Source organism: Nilaparvata lugens, chromosome 1 (genome assembly GCF_014356525.2).
Source record: "Nilaparvata lugens isolate BPH chromosome 1, ASM1435652v1, whole genome shotgun sequence".
In the NCBI taxonomy this organism is placed as follows: Eukaryota; Metazoa; Arthropoda; class Insecta; order Hemiptera; family Delphacidae; genus Nilaparvata; species Nilaparvata lugens.
This window is the reverse complement of record NC_052504.1, coordinates 73586626-73606226: the sequence shown is the minus strand read 5'-3', so window position 1 is coordinate 73606226 and position 19601 is coordinate 73586626. Positions and strand designations below refer to the sequence as shown.

Below are 19601 nucleotides of genomic sequence, written 5' to 3'. Positions count from 1 at the left end.
AGTTATATCTAAAGTTTTTTCAACTATAATTTTTTGAGATTGTATGAATAAGTTGATGGTTTTCAAAGTGGTTAGCAAAAAATAGTAGGTTGACCTCTCTGATCCATCCATATTCTCCATGGACAGAGCGAGCGAGTCGACGGTGTCATCCTGATCGGGTGGAGGCGGTGCGTAAGGGGACTGTCCCTCGCCACCCCGCCCTGCCCCCGTGGCCGTCTCGTTGGATGAGCTGCTGGTGACCTCGTCTGAGCGACTGCTGCCTCCGGCTGCCGCCCCCGACGCCTCCCTGCCGCTGCCTCCACGGCCTCCCGTTGTCATGCTGTAGTCGGAGGCCACTGCCGCCCCTCCAGCTCCCGCCCCCGCCGCCGCCGGTCTGTGGAACGGGTTGTGTAATCGTTCCAGCGCATGATTCAACCTGCAACCGGTTCAATTAAATTAGTGATAACATAACTGATTGGCTATCATGTTGTAGAAAGTTCGAATCAGAATGAAATAGAAATGACAGTTTCCCCACTTTTTCGCTATAGTGAGGTCCACGTTATAATGGCATTATTTGATTAGATTAACATTGGTGTAGCTATCCTTATATATATAATTTGACAAAGCAAATATAGCGCTATCCTTTCTAGCTTTGCAACGCTCCCAGATCGTTTTTTAATGTAGAATATAATAATATGACAAAATATTCAATCTCAAATATGAAAATTTATTAATCAGCCATTGAGAAATATTTCTTCTTGGCAAATAAAATAAAATTTTTGATTATTTTCAACAAGAATGAACAGTTGATATTACATCAGATAAACCGGTATCAGCTATCCTCTATATTAGAAGGCAGTGGCAACGCAAAGAATCGGCAACGCTGTTTTCTCATCTTTCTACACTACCATAATAACGTGGACCTTACTATAGAAACTTTTCTTATTAAGTAGGAAAATAAATACATCAGCCTTAATAACACAATTCTTGTGTTCTCTTTATGTTATAAGACTATGATAAGTTCGTTGCATTCTTGCTATTCAGCTTATACTTATAGCTTTCAGGATGTTCGTGACTAAATTTACGCCAGGATAATGCAATAAACAAATATAATCCGAATCAAATAAATTAGGCTTGAAGTAGCCTACTTATAATAATTTCCACCACCTTCTCCACCAACAGAAACTATTAGTTTCTATGTTCATGAGCTGAGTATGTCTTCATCCTCGGAGTGAGTAATCCAATATGGCGAATAGAAAGTGATGTGGTCGTAGATCAGAAGGAATCTGTTGACATAGGAAATACCACTGTATTAGGGCCAAGCCACTTTTTCACTGGCGGCGGACGAGTCAGTAGCAGGCTAGGAAGCACTCTGATTGGCTAATTGTCAGCTGATTAGGTTGGCGTTCTGGAATCAGCTGACGATAATCTGCCAATCAGGGAGCTTCCTGCCCTGCTAACTTGTCTGCCGCCAGTGCAAAATCGCCTGAAAAAACGCTCAATGTGACTTGACCCTTAGGAAATACCATGATTACCATCTTTCCCTCCTTCGCAAACCTAGTTCACTAAATGACTTTGTGCTATTGAACTTACTTCTCTAACACAGTTATTTATTCATCTCAAAACAGAGATATGTGGTTACCTGTGCTTCTTGAATGACTTGAGGTAGCGGAACTGCATTCCGCACACGTCACAGGTGAACAGTTTGTCGGCGGGCAGCCGCGCGCGGTGGTTCTGTTCGCGGTGCTTGAGATAGGATGAGCGGTAGCGGTAGCTCTGGCCGCACTGGTCGCAGCGGAAGGGCTTCTCGTCGCCGCCGGCCGTCGAGCCTGATTCGGAGGTGGACGCGGGACTGCCCAGCGCGGGAAGCACGCCTCGCGGGATTTGACCCGCGTGCTGCAGTGCTGTGTGTTGTTCTAGCAGCCACGGCGATGGGAAACCCGCCAGGCAGATTGGACATCTGCGTCAATCACAAAAAGTAGACGTTATAATTCCATCAATCAATTACAAATAATTTCTATAACCCTTATTATACATTTTTGAGTAAATAATTTTATTCATTTATTCATATACAAATACAAACCAGGTAAAAACAACAGGCATACGCCCGAAACTGCTCTAAACCTTAATTTGGAATACAGCAGAGTCTAGAGATTTTCATTCTTTTAGTAGCCCCATCAAAATAACACTTTATTGAATTGATCAATGTTTTGAAATATTATTAATGTCAAACTATATTAGGAAAACTATTTTATGTTTATTATTGCTTGATTGCTTGTTTGTATATTGATGAAAATAAAATTTTTTATTACTGTTATTGTGTTTTGTGTGTGTTTGTGAAACTATTATTATTTTTTACGTCTATAATATTAACGTTCTCTAGATTTCCTGAGAATGGAAAGAGATCGCCTAAATAGAAAACTATCAAAATTTTTGTTTTCATTGAACTCCATGTAGATTTTAAGAATGGAAATGATGGTTCTAAGTACAAAAGGTTATAATATTGACGAAGATGTTATGATGAAGATGTTTTCAATATGCGTGTAGGTACCTTCTTCCAATTTGAGAACATTATACATTATACTCTCTTATCAATACAGCTTATACTTTACAATGGAAATATGTATGTATTTTATGAGCTCAAAATTTTGTACTCCAATTACAATCTGAACTCCAATGATTACCACACTGCACTATAAAACAGAAGATAATACAAAATATTCAGGTGTTTTTAGAGTCAAATTTTCAGAATGAGACATATATTTTCACATAAAATTTATCAGAGAAGAATATCATACTTTTTTTTAAAATTCATAAGGAGTTTTGGACTCTTGTATTACATAAAAACTGTATGTACCGTTACTAATTTGCTTTATAATCCATAAGGTGGAACCACTTGAAGAGACTGTTGTAATTTTCATTTTAGAACCTTTCAAATAATAAAAAAAAAAATTCTATACATATTTCAACTTATTTTCTATTCATTTATTTATGCAACATAATATTCATAGAGAATATAATATTAAAAAACAATGAAAAAATTATCAAGTAAGTTACACTTTTTTTATTGCAACACTAGGTACTAGTTTCAACTCTTCAAGAGTCATTCTTAAGTAAATAGAATTGAATTTGGTTGCGTTGCAATAAAATAAAGAGTAATAGATAATATTTTCATTGTGTTCTAATAATCAGTAGCCCTAGAAAGAAGAGTGAATATTCATCAATATTGGATTTTTAATTTTTATATTATATGCCTACAGTTTCTTTCTTGAATAATATTATAATGTTATCAATATTTCACATAAAATATTCATAAATTCATGGATCCAATGCCATATAACAGAACGTTAATTATATTGCATCATTTGTGTAACTTTTTCAACTTCTTTTTATCACACTTTTTTATGTATTTAAACACGACATTTTAAGTAAATAGTTAAAAACTTTTACTTACTGACTGAAGTACTTTCGATCATTTTCAACAGTCATTCTTAAGTAAATAGAATTGAATCTGGTTGCGTTGCAATAAAATAAAGAATAGCCTACTTGATAATTTTTTCATTGTGTTCTAATAAAGATCTGTTGAAATAGGATCTATCGAAAAAGATCGCTGGACGATCGAAAGTACTTCAGTCAGTAAGTAAAAGTTTTTGATTATTTACTTAATAATTGACTGCATGACGTGTTTAAATACATAAAAAAGTGTGTTAATACATAGCAGCTCAGAATGGATCAAGAAACCATCACCTCCCTTTCATCACTTACGACATGTTTTGACGCATAATGCCATTTTCAATTTTTACATAAATACGAGAAGCCCTTACCAAAATAGTGAGTACTGCATTATTTGTGTTTGTGTCCTGGCTACATAGCTAACGTGAAGAGAAGAGACTTCTCGTTATCAGTATGACGTTCTCGTACAGTTTCAACATTGAAATAGTGTGAATCGACTTACCTTAGAGTGCCAGGCTCACTATCGCCGGCAGCGCCAGCGGACGGCAGTAGGTGTTCGATGAGCATGCCCTGGTGTTGCAGCAGACCGAATAGCGAGACAGGGTGGCCGGAGGGAGAGTCACCGCCCCCGGGGGGCAGCAGCGCCCCCCAAGGGGCCCCAAACGGGGTTGACGAGCGACTGCTGCTGCCGCTCAGCTGGTCGAACGGCATACAGCGAGAGTGAGGTGCATACACGCCTTCCACCAAGCACACCTCCTACCACAAACAAATCACAACTGAATCATACAAACCAAAATTAATTAAGTTTTTCTCCAGTAAGCAATAGATCACTTTATACTATAGTACTTCTGTGAACAGTAGACCTCGCGCAGTTATAAACCACAGCCTCCTCTTATACTGTCCATCAGAGTAAATTCTGTCTGTATGTCGTGTCGGCAAAATATCGGTGTGAAAAAAACGGCTTATTGCTGTTGGGGTTGGTGTATCAAAAATGCTAACATCAAAAGGTAATCTCCTTCAAGACATACTGGCAACAGGACAGCCCGAGATCAAAGCAGAGAAAGGTCGAGAGACAATACTATGTTATTTTAGTTATTATTGCATGCAATCAATAGTTCATTTAATAGTGCATAAAAATTGCATTCAATGAGACATGCAATTAATAGTCCACACAGCAGCTGGTTTTTCATCAAGTTACATTGAGATATTGAATTGCATGTGTCATGGCATGCAATTTATAATCCACTCGACAGCCAATTTATGATGAATAGTTCTATAGTCTGATTTTTACTCTAATATTGGCATATGAAGGAGGCTCCTTTTCCTTTTATATTATCCTTGAAATTCAAAATTTCCAAAAACCTTGTATATACGTCGACGCGCAATTTAAAAAGGAACAACCCTGTCAAATTTCATGGAAATCTATTGCTGCGTTTCGCCGTAAATGCGCAACATATAAACATTTAAACAGTCATATAAACATAAAGAGAAATGAAAAACCGTCGACTTGAATCTTAGACCTCACTTCGCTCGATCAAAAAACATAACAAGGTACAGTACTGGTTTTTCTCTAACATTAAACATTTAAGTAGCCCTATTAAAATACTTCATTAGGTCACTAAATAAATATGTAATAAATGCAAAAAGTGAAGGTGATGATTACTTCATTAAATCACACAGTAAATGATCAATGTGTGGTTTTAGCCATTCATTTCCTCTTGGAACACTGTATCGAAATCATGTATCACAAGACCACCTTCTCATTAAAAAAATGAATCTGGATTCATATGAGGGACACGATGTTTAAGCGATACAGTAATTTTTCATTTCAAATGGGATCCCCAATGAAACCTAATGTCGAATTATTCTTGTAAGATAAATATTTAGCTGTTTCCATATTTTCACCAACTCTGTATAATTAAAAGCTGCGGGTCTCAAAGGTTACAATACCGTACAACAGTTCATGAGCCACTTCTCCAACCTAGGAAGTCACTAGTCTATTGAAGGCATACATATAGCCTACCTCCAAACATTCAAAACACAAAAAAGAGATATTGTTTTCGTTAAACAGGTGGTATAGGTTACAGTTACTATATCTCTGATATAGTTATAATATTTATTGTCTTTTTTCTTTAGGGCTATTTTTAATATGAATAAAAATACTATTAGTTCTGTGAACAGTAGACCTCGCGCTCAGTAAGTTACAGTGACCTGTCATGTTTTCTTAAAAATTAAGAAATAATTTAAAATGTCTAGAAAAAATCCTAAATAAACATAGGGCTTTCTATCCTATCGTACCGTGACGTGTCGTCCCGGAATGTGAGTGTGAGCGCTGTTATAAGGTCTGGCTGCCGTCGACATGCCAATCAAATCAACACATCAGAGAGCATTCTGTGTTGTCGTGTTGGCGAAAAATCGGTGTGTTGAAATTAACAAAATAAACTACCATAATGCTGATTTCCTACAAACTTCATTTCTCACTTTTCATGATTTTAGAAATCAATTTCTTTTCAATAATTGACCAGTGAGGAGTGAGGTCTAAGATTCAAGTCGACGGTTTGGCATTTCTCTTAATGTTTAAATGTTTATAAGTTATGCATTTACGGCGAAACGCGGTAATAGATTTCCATGAAAATTGACAGGTATGTTCCTTTTTAAATTGCGCGTCGACGTATATACAAGGTTTTCGGAAATTTTGCATTTCAAGGATAGTATAAAAGGAAGAAGGAGCCTCCTTCATATGCCAATATTAGAGTAAAAATCAGACTATAGATAGAATTATTCATCATAAATCAGCTGTTGAGTGAACTATAAATCGCATGTCATGACGCATGCAATTCAATATCTCAATGTAACTTGGTAAAAAATCAGCAGCTGTGTAGACTATATAAATTGAATGCCTCATTGAATGCAATTCTTATGCACTATCAAATAGGATGCAAAGAACTTATAACCGCTTGTCTGGGCGCCTAGATGTCTTCTGGTTTTCTCGCGCTAAATTCCGGAAAATGTTATATGATAACTAGTAGTTCTGTGAACCTCACTCAGTATTTTCATCCACAAGTACCTGATTGAAACTATAGACCTTATGGAAATACAGCAATAGACTGGCTTCTCCACACATCTGTGTAATCACTTGTCAGCTGATTTATGATGAATAATTCTATAGTCTGATTTTTACTCTAATAATGGCGTATGAAGGAGGCTCCTTTTTCCTTTTATATTATCCTTGAAATGCAAAATTTCCAAAAACCTTGTATATACGTCGACGCGCAATTAAAAAGGAACATACCTGTCAAATTTCATGAAAATCTATTACCGCGTTTCGCCGTAAATGCGCAACATATATAAACATTTAAAAATTTAAAAACTGAAACATTTAAAAATTTAAAAACTAAAACATTTAAAAACTAAAACATTTAAAAATTTAAATACTAAAACATTTAAAAATTTATATGCAGAGTGAGTCATATGTATGGGAACCCTTCAATGAGTTGAAGACTGTTGTAGATATACTGTAGCTTTCAGGATAAGTTATTGGCATTAGTGTAGGCTATATTGTTCATGACAAATTGAACAACAGTTTTATAATTACATGTTACTGTTGATTGGTCGATTTGGAAATTAGCATTGCTTAGGTAAGGATTTCACTAGTAGCTTACATATTACACTTGGGAGTTGTTCCAGTATTAAATCATATGTATACAGTACCCTGATGCATCATCTCTAGAAGTGAGAATCGATTCTTCTGAAATTATTGAGACATTTTCTATAATTCCATTCCAAGTGAATCTCCATTTATTATGTGAATTATAATTTAAAAATTCGTATTGCAATACATTTAAACTTTCAAGGAGGCCTGCAGTCTCAGTCTTGATGAGCATTTGAGGTACTCTATCTCTCTCTCTCTCTCACACTATATAGTTCATATTCATGGAGTTTCCAGTTCATAAAGTTTTTCTTGAGTAACCTCAAACCCAGGTTTTTTATCTTTAAACATTCTGGTACTCACACTCATCCCTTCGACTCACTGTCAATAAAAAAATATTCTTTCAATATACCGTATGTTACTAAAATGTGAAAAATTTTATGATGAATTGCTTTTTATCCATCATATTGCAATAAATATAATAGAAGGATTTCAGCCCCTGAAAACCCACACACAGCTCTAGAGTATTCGAGAGTTTCATCAATCTGACGACAGATTTCCATTGACAAAAGAAATTGTACCTTTGTAATGCTCAATGTGTACACAAATGCTAATATCCCATGACTGTGTTTATGCAGAAAATGCAATGCGAGTACAACATACTTTGCTCTCAACTAAGCTTTGCACACCAACTGAAGTTGTAGACAGATTCTATACAGTGATTTAAAACCTCTGGTAGAATATTTTTTAACAAATTCATTTCAGTTTAGATGATAATTAGGAGACTCACCCTGAGCTCATGGACGCACCCCAATTACAAACATACCCCCCCATAAATTATAAGGAATAAACCAAAAAAAGGTTGTCAGTAGTAATTTCAAACACTTCTCACTCTCAACTTTTTCTGATACCCCAGAGCATCACAAGTCATAGAATAGAGAAAAATCTATATGCTGAAAAACACACTCTTCTTCCCAAAATGGTTTGTTAGTTTATACTGTACTGGTAAACAGTATAGTATTTTTAGTTTTATTAATCGAATGTTTGAATCGTGAACACATAATAAATTAGTCAAGTGAGGATGAAACTTCTTAAAACTTAACTCCTTACAATCCAAAACTTTATATGTTTTTTTTTTTGGTTTTCAAGATATTAACTGTAGGTACCTAATTCAAGCAAATATTATGCCACACTTGTACTAATCAACAAACTATATTGATGACTTCAAGTATTAAGCTTAGATCAGATTATAATTATCGTTTTTGATGGAATTTCGAACATCAAGTCAATAATTGAAAAATGCTTTTTTGATTACTATTGAATTCCTCAACATATTTTCACCAAGTAGGTACTATGAAGATGAAAGGATAAAAAAATAAAGAGGAAACGAAATGACGCTCGTAGAATATAATATTCTATTGTCTAAGAATAACACAGGTTATAAAAGAGGCGACTCAATTGACTTTTGAAGCATTTTATTTTCCAAAAAATTGCTTTACAACTATGATATGCATTTTTCATATAGTAGTAATATAACTTGAAAAAGCATTAAAACTGGCTGAGGGAAATTCAAAGAGTCTTTCTATTAATGCGAAAATAACTTTTATCACTGTACAAAATATGGAGGATAACTTCTATAAATTTTCTCTTTCAAAGAGTGGTATCACATATCTAGTTTTAATCAATTGGAAATCAACATACACAGACAAATCACTTGCATGGTAGAAAGCATACAAATAATAATTTCTAGAATACATATAACAAACCTAAAGTTTTTAAAACTATTCAATTTGGGCAAACAAAACAAGTGCGGATGGAACATTAATACTAAATTCAATTGATTTTTAGATGATCACATCAAAGAATTCTAGCTGAAGGAACATCATGATTGTGCCCCCATTACAGCCGATTGGGAGTTCACGAAAACTATAATAAACCATCATGAACTAAAACACTGTCTTGGACAGGGATTTCAGGAACTTGATTCACTATTAGAAATATTACGTTCATTTGTGAACATAGCTGTACTGGGTTAGGCTATTTCTATAGTAGATGGCAACAAAATGTGTTAATTTATATAATTATCAGTTTATAATATTTTAAAAATCAGTAATGAATAATTTATTACAAAATCTCTGACAACATACCGCTAATTATTGATTATGTTGGGGAGTAACCTACTAAACATGTCTCAACAAGCATGTATATATTTCATTTTGATAATCAGTAGATTTTCAAACCAAAATATTTTCTAATGGAAATCTTACGTAGGTAACCACTAGAATCTGGTTTGGTTCAAATATATTTTTAGGACTAAAAACGTTGTAACATACCCTTCAGTTGATTGTGCTTTTAAAAAGATTATAATACATCTATATAAAAATTATTGTTCTATTGTAGAAAAACCAACTTTGGTGTTATTTTGATTTGTCGAATTACCAGTTCACCATAGAAATGAAGTGAATCTGGCAATGGGCACTCCTTTATTGCGATAATTACTAGAATCAAACTCCCTTAACTCTTACATTACAATCTCAGAATACGTTGCAAAAGTTACACCGTATTTGTGTAGCCTATAAACAATTACACATAATTACCGAATGGATTGAACTGCTTCAAATGAACCACTATCCTGAGTGTAACATGGAATGCTAGTAATGATATGCCAAACCAATAGAAGGTGCCTGATTGATACCAATAATTGAAAATGCGATAAATTGGAGGGCAGATATTAGAATTTATTCAATCTTTTTGGAGTTATTTAAATATAGTATGATTGTTTTATCAGTATGATTTTTCAGCTTCCCAAGATAAAATATACCCCCTGGTCGACACCGATTTTGATTTTTCCATTCAATGGACAAATATTATTTTCCAATACACTGGATGATCAGTCTTTTCAAAAATCCCATCTTTTGATTGTCCGTATTCTCCGGCCATAATAATTTCATTTCCGAAACATATCTTCAACAAAGAGTCTGTCATAAAATTCTCAAGACACATACTAATGATTTTTAATTTTGGTTTGTCTCATGAATTCTCAGCGCTATAGTAGGCTATATTATACTATAAACATTTTTTAATTATCTTATTTTTCTTGTATCTTTCTACTAAATCAAACAAGATAAAGTATACTATATATGAGAAGTGAACAGTTTGCGATTCCCAACAAATTGGAATATTGGAATTTGATTGGTTCAATATGATTTTATGAATGAAACAACGTAATTGATGTTATAGGTGCACTTGCTGTCCTTGTACCGGGGTACAGCGGTCTGTCTCCTTCATTCATCACAAACTCTTTGCTCTCTGAAGATGATTTTTTATGGGGTATGAAACCAATGAAAGTTATGTTCGTCTAAGATGGTATTCACATCAACCATCTTGAGATCAATTGAATATTAAGAAACTAAACAGTTGATGAATTTTCAAATAATTTATAATGTGAAATACGTGCCTTCACAATTTTATACAATAGGCCTAACAATACAATTGTAGTTCACCACCATAATTAAATCGACCAATTAGTTTATCATCTGTAAATTAGAATCATCAACATCACAGGCTATCACAGACTTACTGCATACATTGCTACTATTTTAACAATATAACATCAACAATATTATAACAATCCAGAGCTTTTTAAACCTGCCATGGTTCCAAACCCATCCATATATTTATTATAATTCTCCTTACCATTGCATCACACTTGGTTTACAAAAATACAAAATCTCACTTGTCAGCTTCAAATTTACTGTTTATATGGAACAAATAAAAGAAGGCAAACCACAGCCGAACTACGCTTATCACTAACAAGAATCAATCAATCAATCTAACTTTATCAGTGAACTCGAATAAAGTGAGTGCAGTGCATACCACTTATTCACGCCTCTATTCACCAACTCAATGCATCTTACATATTAGTATTGGAATTTAATATATTTATTATTCAAGGTAGTAGGTATTGCTGTGCATTTTTAATTGAACAGTTCACTCACTGTTTTCAATGTGTATACAAAATTTGATCTGAATAGTGCTTTGCGATTTTGGTGGAAGAACAAAAGTGTACGGTACAAAATAATTATTATACCCAAGTACTCTGCAGAATTTATGTTATAAACAGCAGGATATCTGATATAATATAAATCAGATTACTCAAGAATCAAATCTCGAGAGGTGTTTCAGAGATTAAAATTATGCACATTCTGAGCATATTTCAAAACTGCGATAATTAATACTTTTTCATCGTATTTTTAATTAATTGACAGAGAATCATCTAATTTCTCGAACAATTTATAACCTACTTCAGACAATTTTTAAAATAGAATTTCATAAATATTTTTTATTCTTGAAAGTAATTTCAATAGGATAGTTCTAAAGTTTTTATCAGAGATTTCAAAAAAAGGAAAGTGGAAAAATACATTATTTGAAACGGGCTTTACTTTTTGTAGTTCTGGTATAAATCTTGAAAAGGAAAAAAAACAAAAATCTGATAGTTGTATACTAATTAAATTGTTGGATAATAGTTTGAAAATTGGATTAAACATGACAAATTTATGCCTGAGACATTAAAAAAAACTTTTTAAATAAAGGGAGTAGAAGTGATTTCTTCATTGCAATGAAAAGATCCTGAGGATAAAAAGTGTCAGAAGAGCCGAAGAATCTTGAAGAGAATTTTAGAATGAGATTGGTTGAAGTGTTTTAGTGAAATAATGCACGGACCAAATAATAAGAAAAATACCAAATTTGATGAACAAAAAGTCACAGAATAGTTTTGGTGAGACTGTGTGAAATTATTCAGCTTAGAATTCATGAATAGAACATGCTGAAACAATCCATTTAAAATATTGAAAGATTTTTTCTCACACAAGAAATACATTATTAACTTTTAAATGGATTATTTCTCGTTACTGATGTGATAAGAGGGTATTTTAATCACAGGAAAATCATTTATAAAAATTGCTAATTTTTTTCACCAGTAGCCTGATGAAATTTCAAAAGCATAACCTTGCATCATTAAAATCACATAGCACATTCAGATCGTATAATGAATATTGTATAATAATCTTATCAGATTTGGACCCTTCTGTCAGTACTCAAGAATTTTATCTGTACATACATTATTGCATAAAATCTAGCCATGTTCTGAAAAATATAACTGGTATTAATCAATATAAATATGAGAGGCATGACAACAGACACATTATAATCATCTTTAGATAATTTATCGATGATGTCAATGTCAGGAACAAGCGGATAGAGAATCTCAACTTTCATTTGCTTAATCACAACCTTTCCATCAATCACCTTATCAATTCAATCACAATCTCAATCACGTAAATCACATCTTTTATAATCGATAGATTGCTCACCGAACTTACAATCTGATATCTTACAAAACAATCGTCAATAAATAATTAATTTACATATTTACATAGATACACTCTTTCAAAATAGACGAAACTCATTTGAAAATTATTTTTTCGAGTTAGTAGTGATCATTAATCATAACTATTGATGTAACAAAACGTTTGCGATAAAATTTCCATAGCTGATGAACAACACTGTTTTCCTTGTGCACCCGAGATCTCTGAGTTTTCAGGAATAGAATATAGACTACTCTTCGAAATACACCTATTTCCAGTTTGCTGGACTATTTCGCAGAAAAAACATTTGTCATAAGTTTATAATAAAGTAAAAATCTAATTTTCTAAGAATGATAATTTTTGATAAGTTTTAGAACTTTGATCCTCAATGTAATGTCTCATTTGGTTATTACCATCTGAAATGAGTAGGTAATCACTTTACTGTACCTATTAAGGAACAGTATTATAAAAAAAATGAATGAATTGAAAAACTTTATTACAAATTACTAGTCACGGTATAAGTTATCACACTCAAAATCAACTTTTATATTGAACTAATAATATAAACTCAACTTATCACAAATAAATGGAAAGATGTTACTAACATGTCTGCAATTTCCATCAATACAGTTCAGAATAGAAATTGCCAAGCTGACAAAGTACTAACAGTGTTGATCATACTATTTTCGAGATATGTAAGATTATAGCTTCTGAGAAATAAGAAAATTATGAATTATCTTATTCGGAGAATGGATTGTGCTTTCATAGTAAAAAATATTATTTTTTGTGCTTGACACAATTTAAATTCATGTAGAAAGGGGATAATGTGTGAATAATCAATTAGATTCTGTTATTTAGGTAGAACCGATATGTGCCCAACATAAGAAAAAACTGGGTAACTTCATTTCAGTCTTTAAACTACATTTTTCAGAACATTATTCCGACCTCATCTCCAAACACATCCTCCATAAGGCTATGGATTTAAATTTGCTCATTAATTTAAACCTAGCAATCACGGAAAACTGGATTAATATATTTGATAAGCTACCGCAATCTAGAAAGTAAAGGAGTAAAATGTTTCCACAATATAAATATAGTAACAACTAAGAAAGTTTTATTTGTATTTTTATTAGTAGTAATTCGTTTGCTGAAGTAATTTCTAATCTATAGCATTCTGCTATTTTTTCAATAACCTTTTTCAGGTTCAAAGTTATTTACTAAAATATCTGCCATGACATGGAAGCTATAAACCATGCATGTTCTGTAACTTACTTATCTAACTATGTCGTAAATTAGTAATCAAATTTCTGAGTGACACATTGTTCAAGAATTACTATTCTAGGATTTTCTAATGTACCATATTCATTATAATGGTGATGCTTGATTTAGTTTCACGAAATGGAAACTTTAGAATTTTTCTTTATATAATTATGCAATAACTTTAAATTCCTAGAGATTTTAAGTTCTTTTCGAGAACTAGGTACTAAATTGGATGTGCATGAGAATTGATTTCTCTGTTAAGTTAAAATACGTTTCCTGTAATAAGGTAGGTAATATCTTGCTTTACTGAGAAGATTGTGAATTTTTGCATGATAATAAAATAGATTATTGTTTCTATTGAGAAAGAAATACTATAAACTTCAAGCTGTACTGAAATGATTTCAATCACTGAATGTACATAGATATAGTGGGAAATTTTCATTCATGACGAAAAATATTTTATGAATTATTAATTTCGATATTTGCCGCTACGCTATTGGAAAAAAATGAACTAAGCTTACTCAGATTTTTATAAATTCGTTCAACAATATAAATACCGTACGGGAACATTTAACAATAATAGTATCATCTCCACACGAATAGAGGTGAGTAACAATATAATTCACATTGAACGTTTTATGTAATTGATAAAAAAATACATTAATTTTATGTTGTTAAATTGTGTCATGATGCATAATTATTTTATATTTTCAGTGATTTCATGAATTAAAATAATACTTTGACCTAACACTATTCTATTTCACTAACCATAATGAACTGTTCGTTGGTAACTCTTTTTGAACTATTTTGACTACACCACCGTCTAATAGACTAAATTAAACTGTAGTGTTGTCAAAAAAGTTCAAGAAGAATTTGACATAACTGTTCTTGAACATTATCTCATCACAGCTTGAAGTTTCAGTTTCCATACAAGGGGGAATAGTTAAATTTTGCTATAAACTAATTACAATATTCCACGAGGGAACCGAATTTCTCATGGTGAAAGAAACGATTTATGAGATGATTGAATTCCATTATAAAAGATTTTAAAAAAAATTCAATTCACTCTTACAAAAAAATGATAACAGCCTCTGGTATCTCAAACCATATCAAGACAAGTGTTGAAAGTAGTTTCAAGTCTATTTTTGAAATATATATTATAGTACCCTTTTTTAAATTAATAAAATAATAGGTAGTTTTTTAGAAAAAATATTTTTAAAACCTGAAGATGGTGTGGATCACTGAAGCTAGTTGTTATAATTTGTATTTCTAATCTATTATTTTATTAATTTCAAAAAAGGTAGCCTACTATAATAATCTATTTCATAAATAAAAATTAGTAGCCTGTTTTCATACATTTCAAGAAGATAGTTTCAAGTCTTACATGATCAAGAATCAACTGAAAAATTAAGTTTATTGTTTTCCAATAATATGAGTTAACTTATTTTAAATCATCAGTCAGATAATATTTGAAAACTGAACTTGAAGAAAGAAAGCTACTATGAGAGCAAAATAATTCTGCTGTTAAATGATATGCACTGGGAAACATTTTCGAACCTATCTGGAATATGAGTTTGAGTATGATGGGCTCAATCGGTCAGTAAGATTTTGGTAGAATTCAGTCAAACTAGTGTAAGCTAATTCAATAGCAATAGGTATCATCCTAGAACTGATTAGTCAATTATTAATTTAAAATTTATATTCTAAACTAACGATTGTGATCATTGCTACCTATCTTTCGTGACATCTTAAGTTATATTGTGGAATTATTACAAAAAGTTCCCTAACTTAACATACATCATCATTTCACATTTTCTGCAATATTTATTTATTACAGTTTTATAAAACCATATTACTCTGGTAAAAGTATCTTTTACATTTTATCAGCCTATTTATCAACTATATACATTTTCTATACATTAAATTTAACGTGATCTATATACAAGTTATTCATAATAATTGTTTATAAACTATGTAATAATTCTCTAAACTCCATTAAACATTAAATAATTTCCTAGTAATTTTCATCTAATGTGTAAATATATCACTTTAAGCACTTTTATGACAGATTTCCTCTCTGTATTCAACTCTTTATAAAGTTAATACTTTGAAAGAGTTAATGGAAGTGAAATAATATAAGATTCTCATTGGTGAAAAGTCCTTCTTTTTAGTCAATCTTGAGTAACTACTATCTTTAGAACATTCTGAGCAACGAATTTCACAATGAATGAATCGACTACGTGTTCTGAAGCTCATGATTATTATTATTATTCTATAAATAGATACATATTTAAGCGATCACCTATTTTATAATAGTCACATTGATAGAGACTTATTCAGAACGTTTTTGAAACGTATCATGATCTAAATAAATTCAATAACTATTGTTACACATCATCTTTTTGATTAATAAGTGAAATACATAATTTAATTTTACGTACATGAATTTTGCATCTATTTGATGAGAGTTATTAATTTTTGGTATACAAATTTAAAGTTAAGCTACTGAATCAGAGTATTTTCATTGTTTATTATGCTTTGAAAAATTATATTCAAACAAACATGAAATTCATGAATTTATTCGAAAAAAATATTGATATTTTGTTCAGTTTTCTCGCATTTACAAGGGAGTACTGGCTAATGGAAAACTTGTACAACTGAAAAGCTGTAGATCAGCAATCTGTTTCCTTGAAGGGTGAACAATAAAACTTTTCAAGGTTAGGCTAATAGATAAACTAGATTCCTCTAAAACTAATAATTTTATTTGCCAACAATTCACATACATCATGACTCATCGATTCAACAACGTTTAAAAATATAAATATCACACTTTCAATCACAAAATATTAAATCAAAAATTATTTTGCCCTCAAGCTAGGCAAATCTAGTAACGTATGCAACTATTGATCATAGACTAGAAAAAAATAGTTAAAAAAATAATTTTTAATGATACATTCTCCAAGAAAACGGAGCATCAAATTAAATGTTTAAATATTTATAACAGATAATTTATAATTATCTCATCAACTAGAACAAAAGCATAGCTTAATTTTTCAGCACCAGAAAAATCATCATTTTTTCAAGCGAATCTTATAATTTATTGAACTAATATTAAAAGTCTGTGCGATGTGTAACAATGCACGATAATATCATATTCATACGAATCACAAAGTAATTGGTATTTCGAGAGAATTCATGTGATGTTTCTATAAATAAGGATTTGATACATTTCAAAGTAGTTCTTCTTGCATCTTCATGAAAACAATATTCCTTCCCATCACTTAGTTAAACTGACCAACAGCCAGAATAATATCCAACATTGGAAAGCATAATTCAAAGTTTTCGTCATTCTGGCGGTAACAAAATCCCAGTATGTACATGCTGAACCGATGAAATTTATGGAAACTTTTTTTAGTTATATCGGACATATTTTCAATAGTTTTAAAAATTTATTGCTCTTTTAAATTTGGTTCTCTTTGATAATTTTTTCACCACGACGTTCTTGCAAGACCTTCAAGTTTCACTCTAGATGATTGAACAGTTTTCTCAGTCAGTTTCTGCTTTAAACCTCCAACTGTAAATTTCAATATCAAGGCACTGTGTTTTTGTTGCTCTTATAGAGAGATTCTCATAAGAGATCATCAGTAACAACTTTTCAATAACTGAAATGAGTCTGATAGAGAATTTTTGTTTCAATCAAACATTAGATTCGGCTCTTCGATTTGATTCTCTTTATTAGGAGTTATAATCGAAAGAATTTATCAATTTGAAGATCAATGCAGAACATTAGAATGTATTTAGTGAATCTTTTGAACCACATGCAGGATTCAACATTCAACATACACCTATTGAATAGGTGATATAATATTGTAAAGTGTTTTTAATTGCAATGACTTTTCTGGCCTAGGTTGTCAGATAGCATCCTCAAGGAACATGTAGTGCACTTCAAATTCTTGAATGATCTTGAGTATTATACTTGAAAGAAGCCTATCTTGATCCTTCCATTTGTCTCCGTCAGGGTTGCCCGTTCCCCAGGCCCAATGACACATCCTACCAAATCAATTTACCCCCGTTCAACCTTTCCATGAAAACCCCCACCCATCCGTTATAGGGCCCCCTGTCTTTGTCCATTCTTAGCAATTGAATACCCTTCTACATCAACTTCAGCAACTATGATATAATTTGGTAATAGTTCTCTCATATTAATTTATCATTGTTATTCAAGGGAGAACGACAGATACTATTTTATTTTGGGAGAAACATTTTTGGGCAAAAGACTTACTTCTTATTTTCATGAATTGAACTCGATGTAAGTTTGAAATGACTCATAAAATGTCAAACCCAAAAATCAGAATGTAATGGAAATGGACGAATCTTCAAAAATCTTAAGTAATATTCAACCATCAGGAACAGAAGAATAATATTATGTCAAAATTTGATTTGATTAATTTTATCAATAATTATTAGGCTATTTACGGAGTCTATATATCATTTTGTAACTAATCTACACGGTAGGTACGGGTTTCAATAATGTATTTATATGGGAAAAGCTCAGTCCTCTTATACATAAAGCTTTATCAAGTTTATTGAAACTTTTAAAAATTATGTGGCAACCCTGACTTTGAAGACTCGTAATCAGAAAGGTCATTTCGGATATCATTTGCAGATTTGATGAAATTTGGAGTTCACAATCAACTCTCTCAATCATTTCTTCGATTCAGCATACAAACACACACTAACGAACTCTAGAAGTAGTTATAGTAGTAATAGTGGTGCTGATAGTAGTCGATTACAGCTAGTTGTGAAGAAGACTTGAGTAGATCAGCAGTCTGCAGTTGTTGTCAGATGAACGAGTGAAGAGGAGGCCTGGAGTGAGAGCGAGGGGGGAGAGCCGAACTGCCGAGGAAGGGGGGTAGCTGTTAAGGCGAGGGGGGCCGTGGCAGGTAGAGGGGGGTGCTGCGGTCGCCATCAGTGGTGGACAGATCGCAGGGCAGGCTCAAGTCAGGCGGACCGCCTCGACGTTCGTCCTCGGGGGATGGTGAAGATAGGAATTTCCTTACGTACTTAGGATAGTGAGTTTTCTCGTGTGCTTTCAAAATCGTCGACCGGGAAAACGTTTTTCCACACAATTGGCAACGGAAAGGCCGCTCGCCCGTGTGCACGCGGCAGTGATCCTTCATGTGATGCCGAAGTTTGAACGCTTTGCCACAAAACTCGCACTTGAAGGGCCGATCGCCCGTGTGGGCCGGAAGGTGTCCAATCAGCGATCCGACGTCAGGGAACGACTTGCCGCAGAACTTACACAAGGCGGCCGCGCTGGGGTCGCCCCCTGTGTCCTGTATCATGTGATCGGCACCTGGGGGCGGCACCTGAGGCGGCAGCTGTGGTGGTGCCGCCCCCACCCCCAGGTGCCCCAAGGCGTGCACCTGCGATTGCAACTGAGCCTGCACCTGTTCCCTGTACTTGAGCGTCTCGAGACTGTGCGACAGAATATGCCTGGTCAGCTTGCTCTGGTGCGGAAACACGGCGCCGCAGTACATACACGAGTACATGCATCCTCCCTCCAACACACTCTCCCTCTCCTGCAAACCAAACAAAATTACGTCACCAACTTCTTGACTTGAAACCATCTACTGACAGATCGTCTGTTCGTTTGTTCGAACGTCTATCTCTCAACAAAACCATCATTACCAAAATCATCATAATCAACTAAACAAATCAGTTACTCGAATCATCATTGTCATTATCAAACAAAAAATTTACATTATTATAATCATTATTATATTTTCGATAGAAAACTAAATTTTAATGTAATAAAATTCGCACAAGAAGTTGACGCTCATTTTGTTTGGCTGCAGATTAAGGAAGAGGAGTTAGTGTGTGTTTTGCAATAG

General features: G+C 33.2%; 1 protein-coding gene across 2 annotated transcripts in view; it reads right to left on the bottom strand.

Annotated features, from left to right (window-relative positions):
* Positions 1-19601, bottom strand: part of LOC111051019 (zinc finger and BTB domain-containing protein 49) — a 101915-nt gene that overhangs the window by 13118 nt on the left and 69196 nt on the right. For both annotated transcript variants that reach the window (XM_039442555.1, XM_039442560.1), the window contains 3 exons: positions 3935-4188; positions 1622-1939; positions 95-415 (listed from right to left, as the gene is read on the bottom strand). In XM_039442555.1, the coding sequence (XP_039298489.1) occupies positions 95-415; positions 1622-1939; positions 3935-4188 (893 nt within the window). The remainder of the gene's footprint in view (positions 1-94; positions 416-1621; positions 1940-3934; positions 4189-19601) is intronic.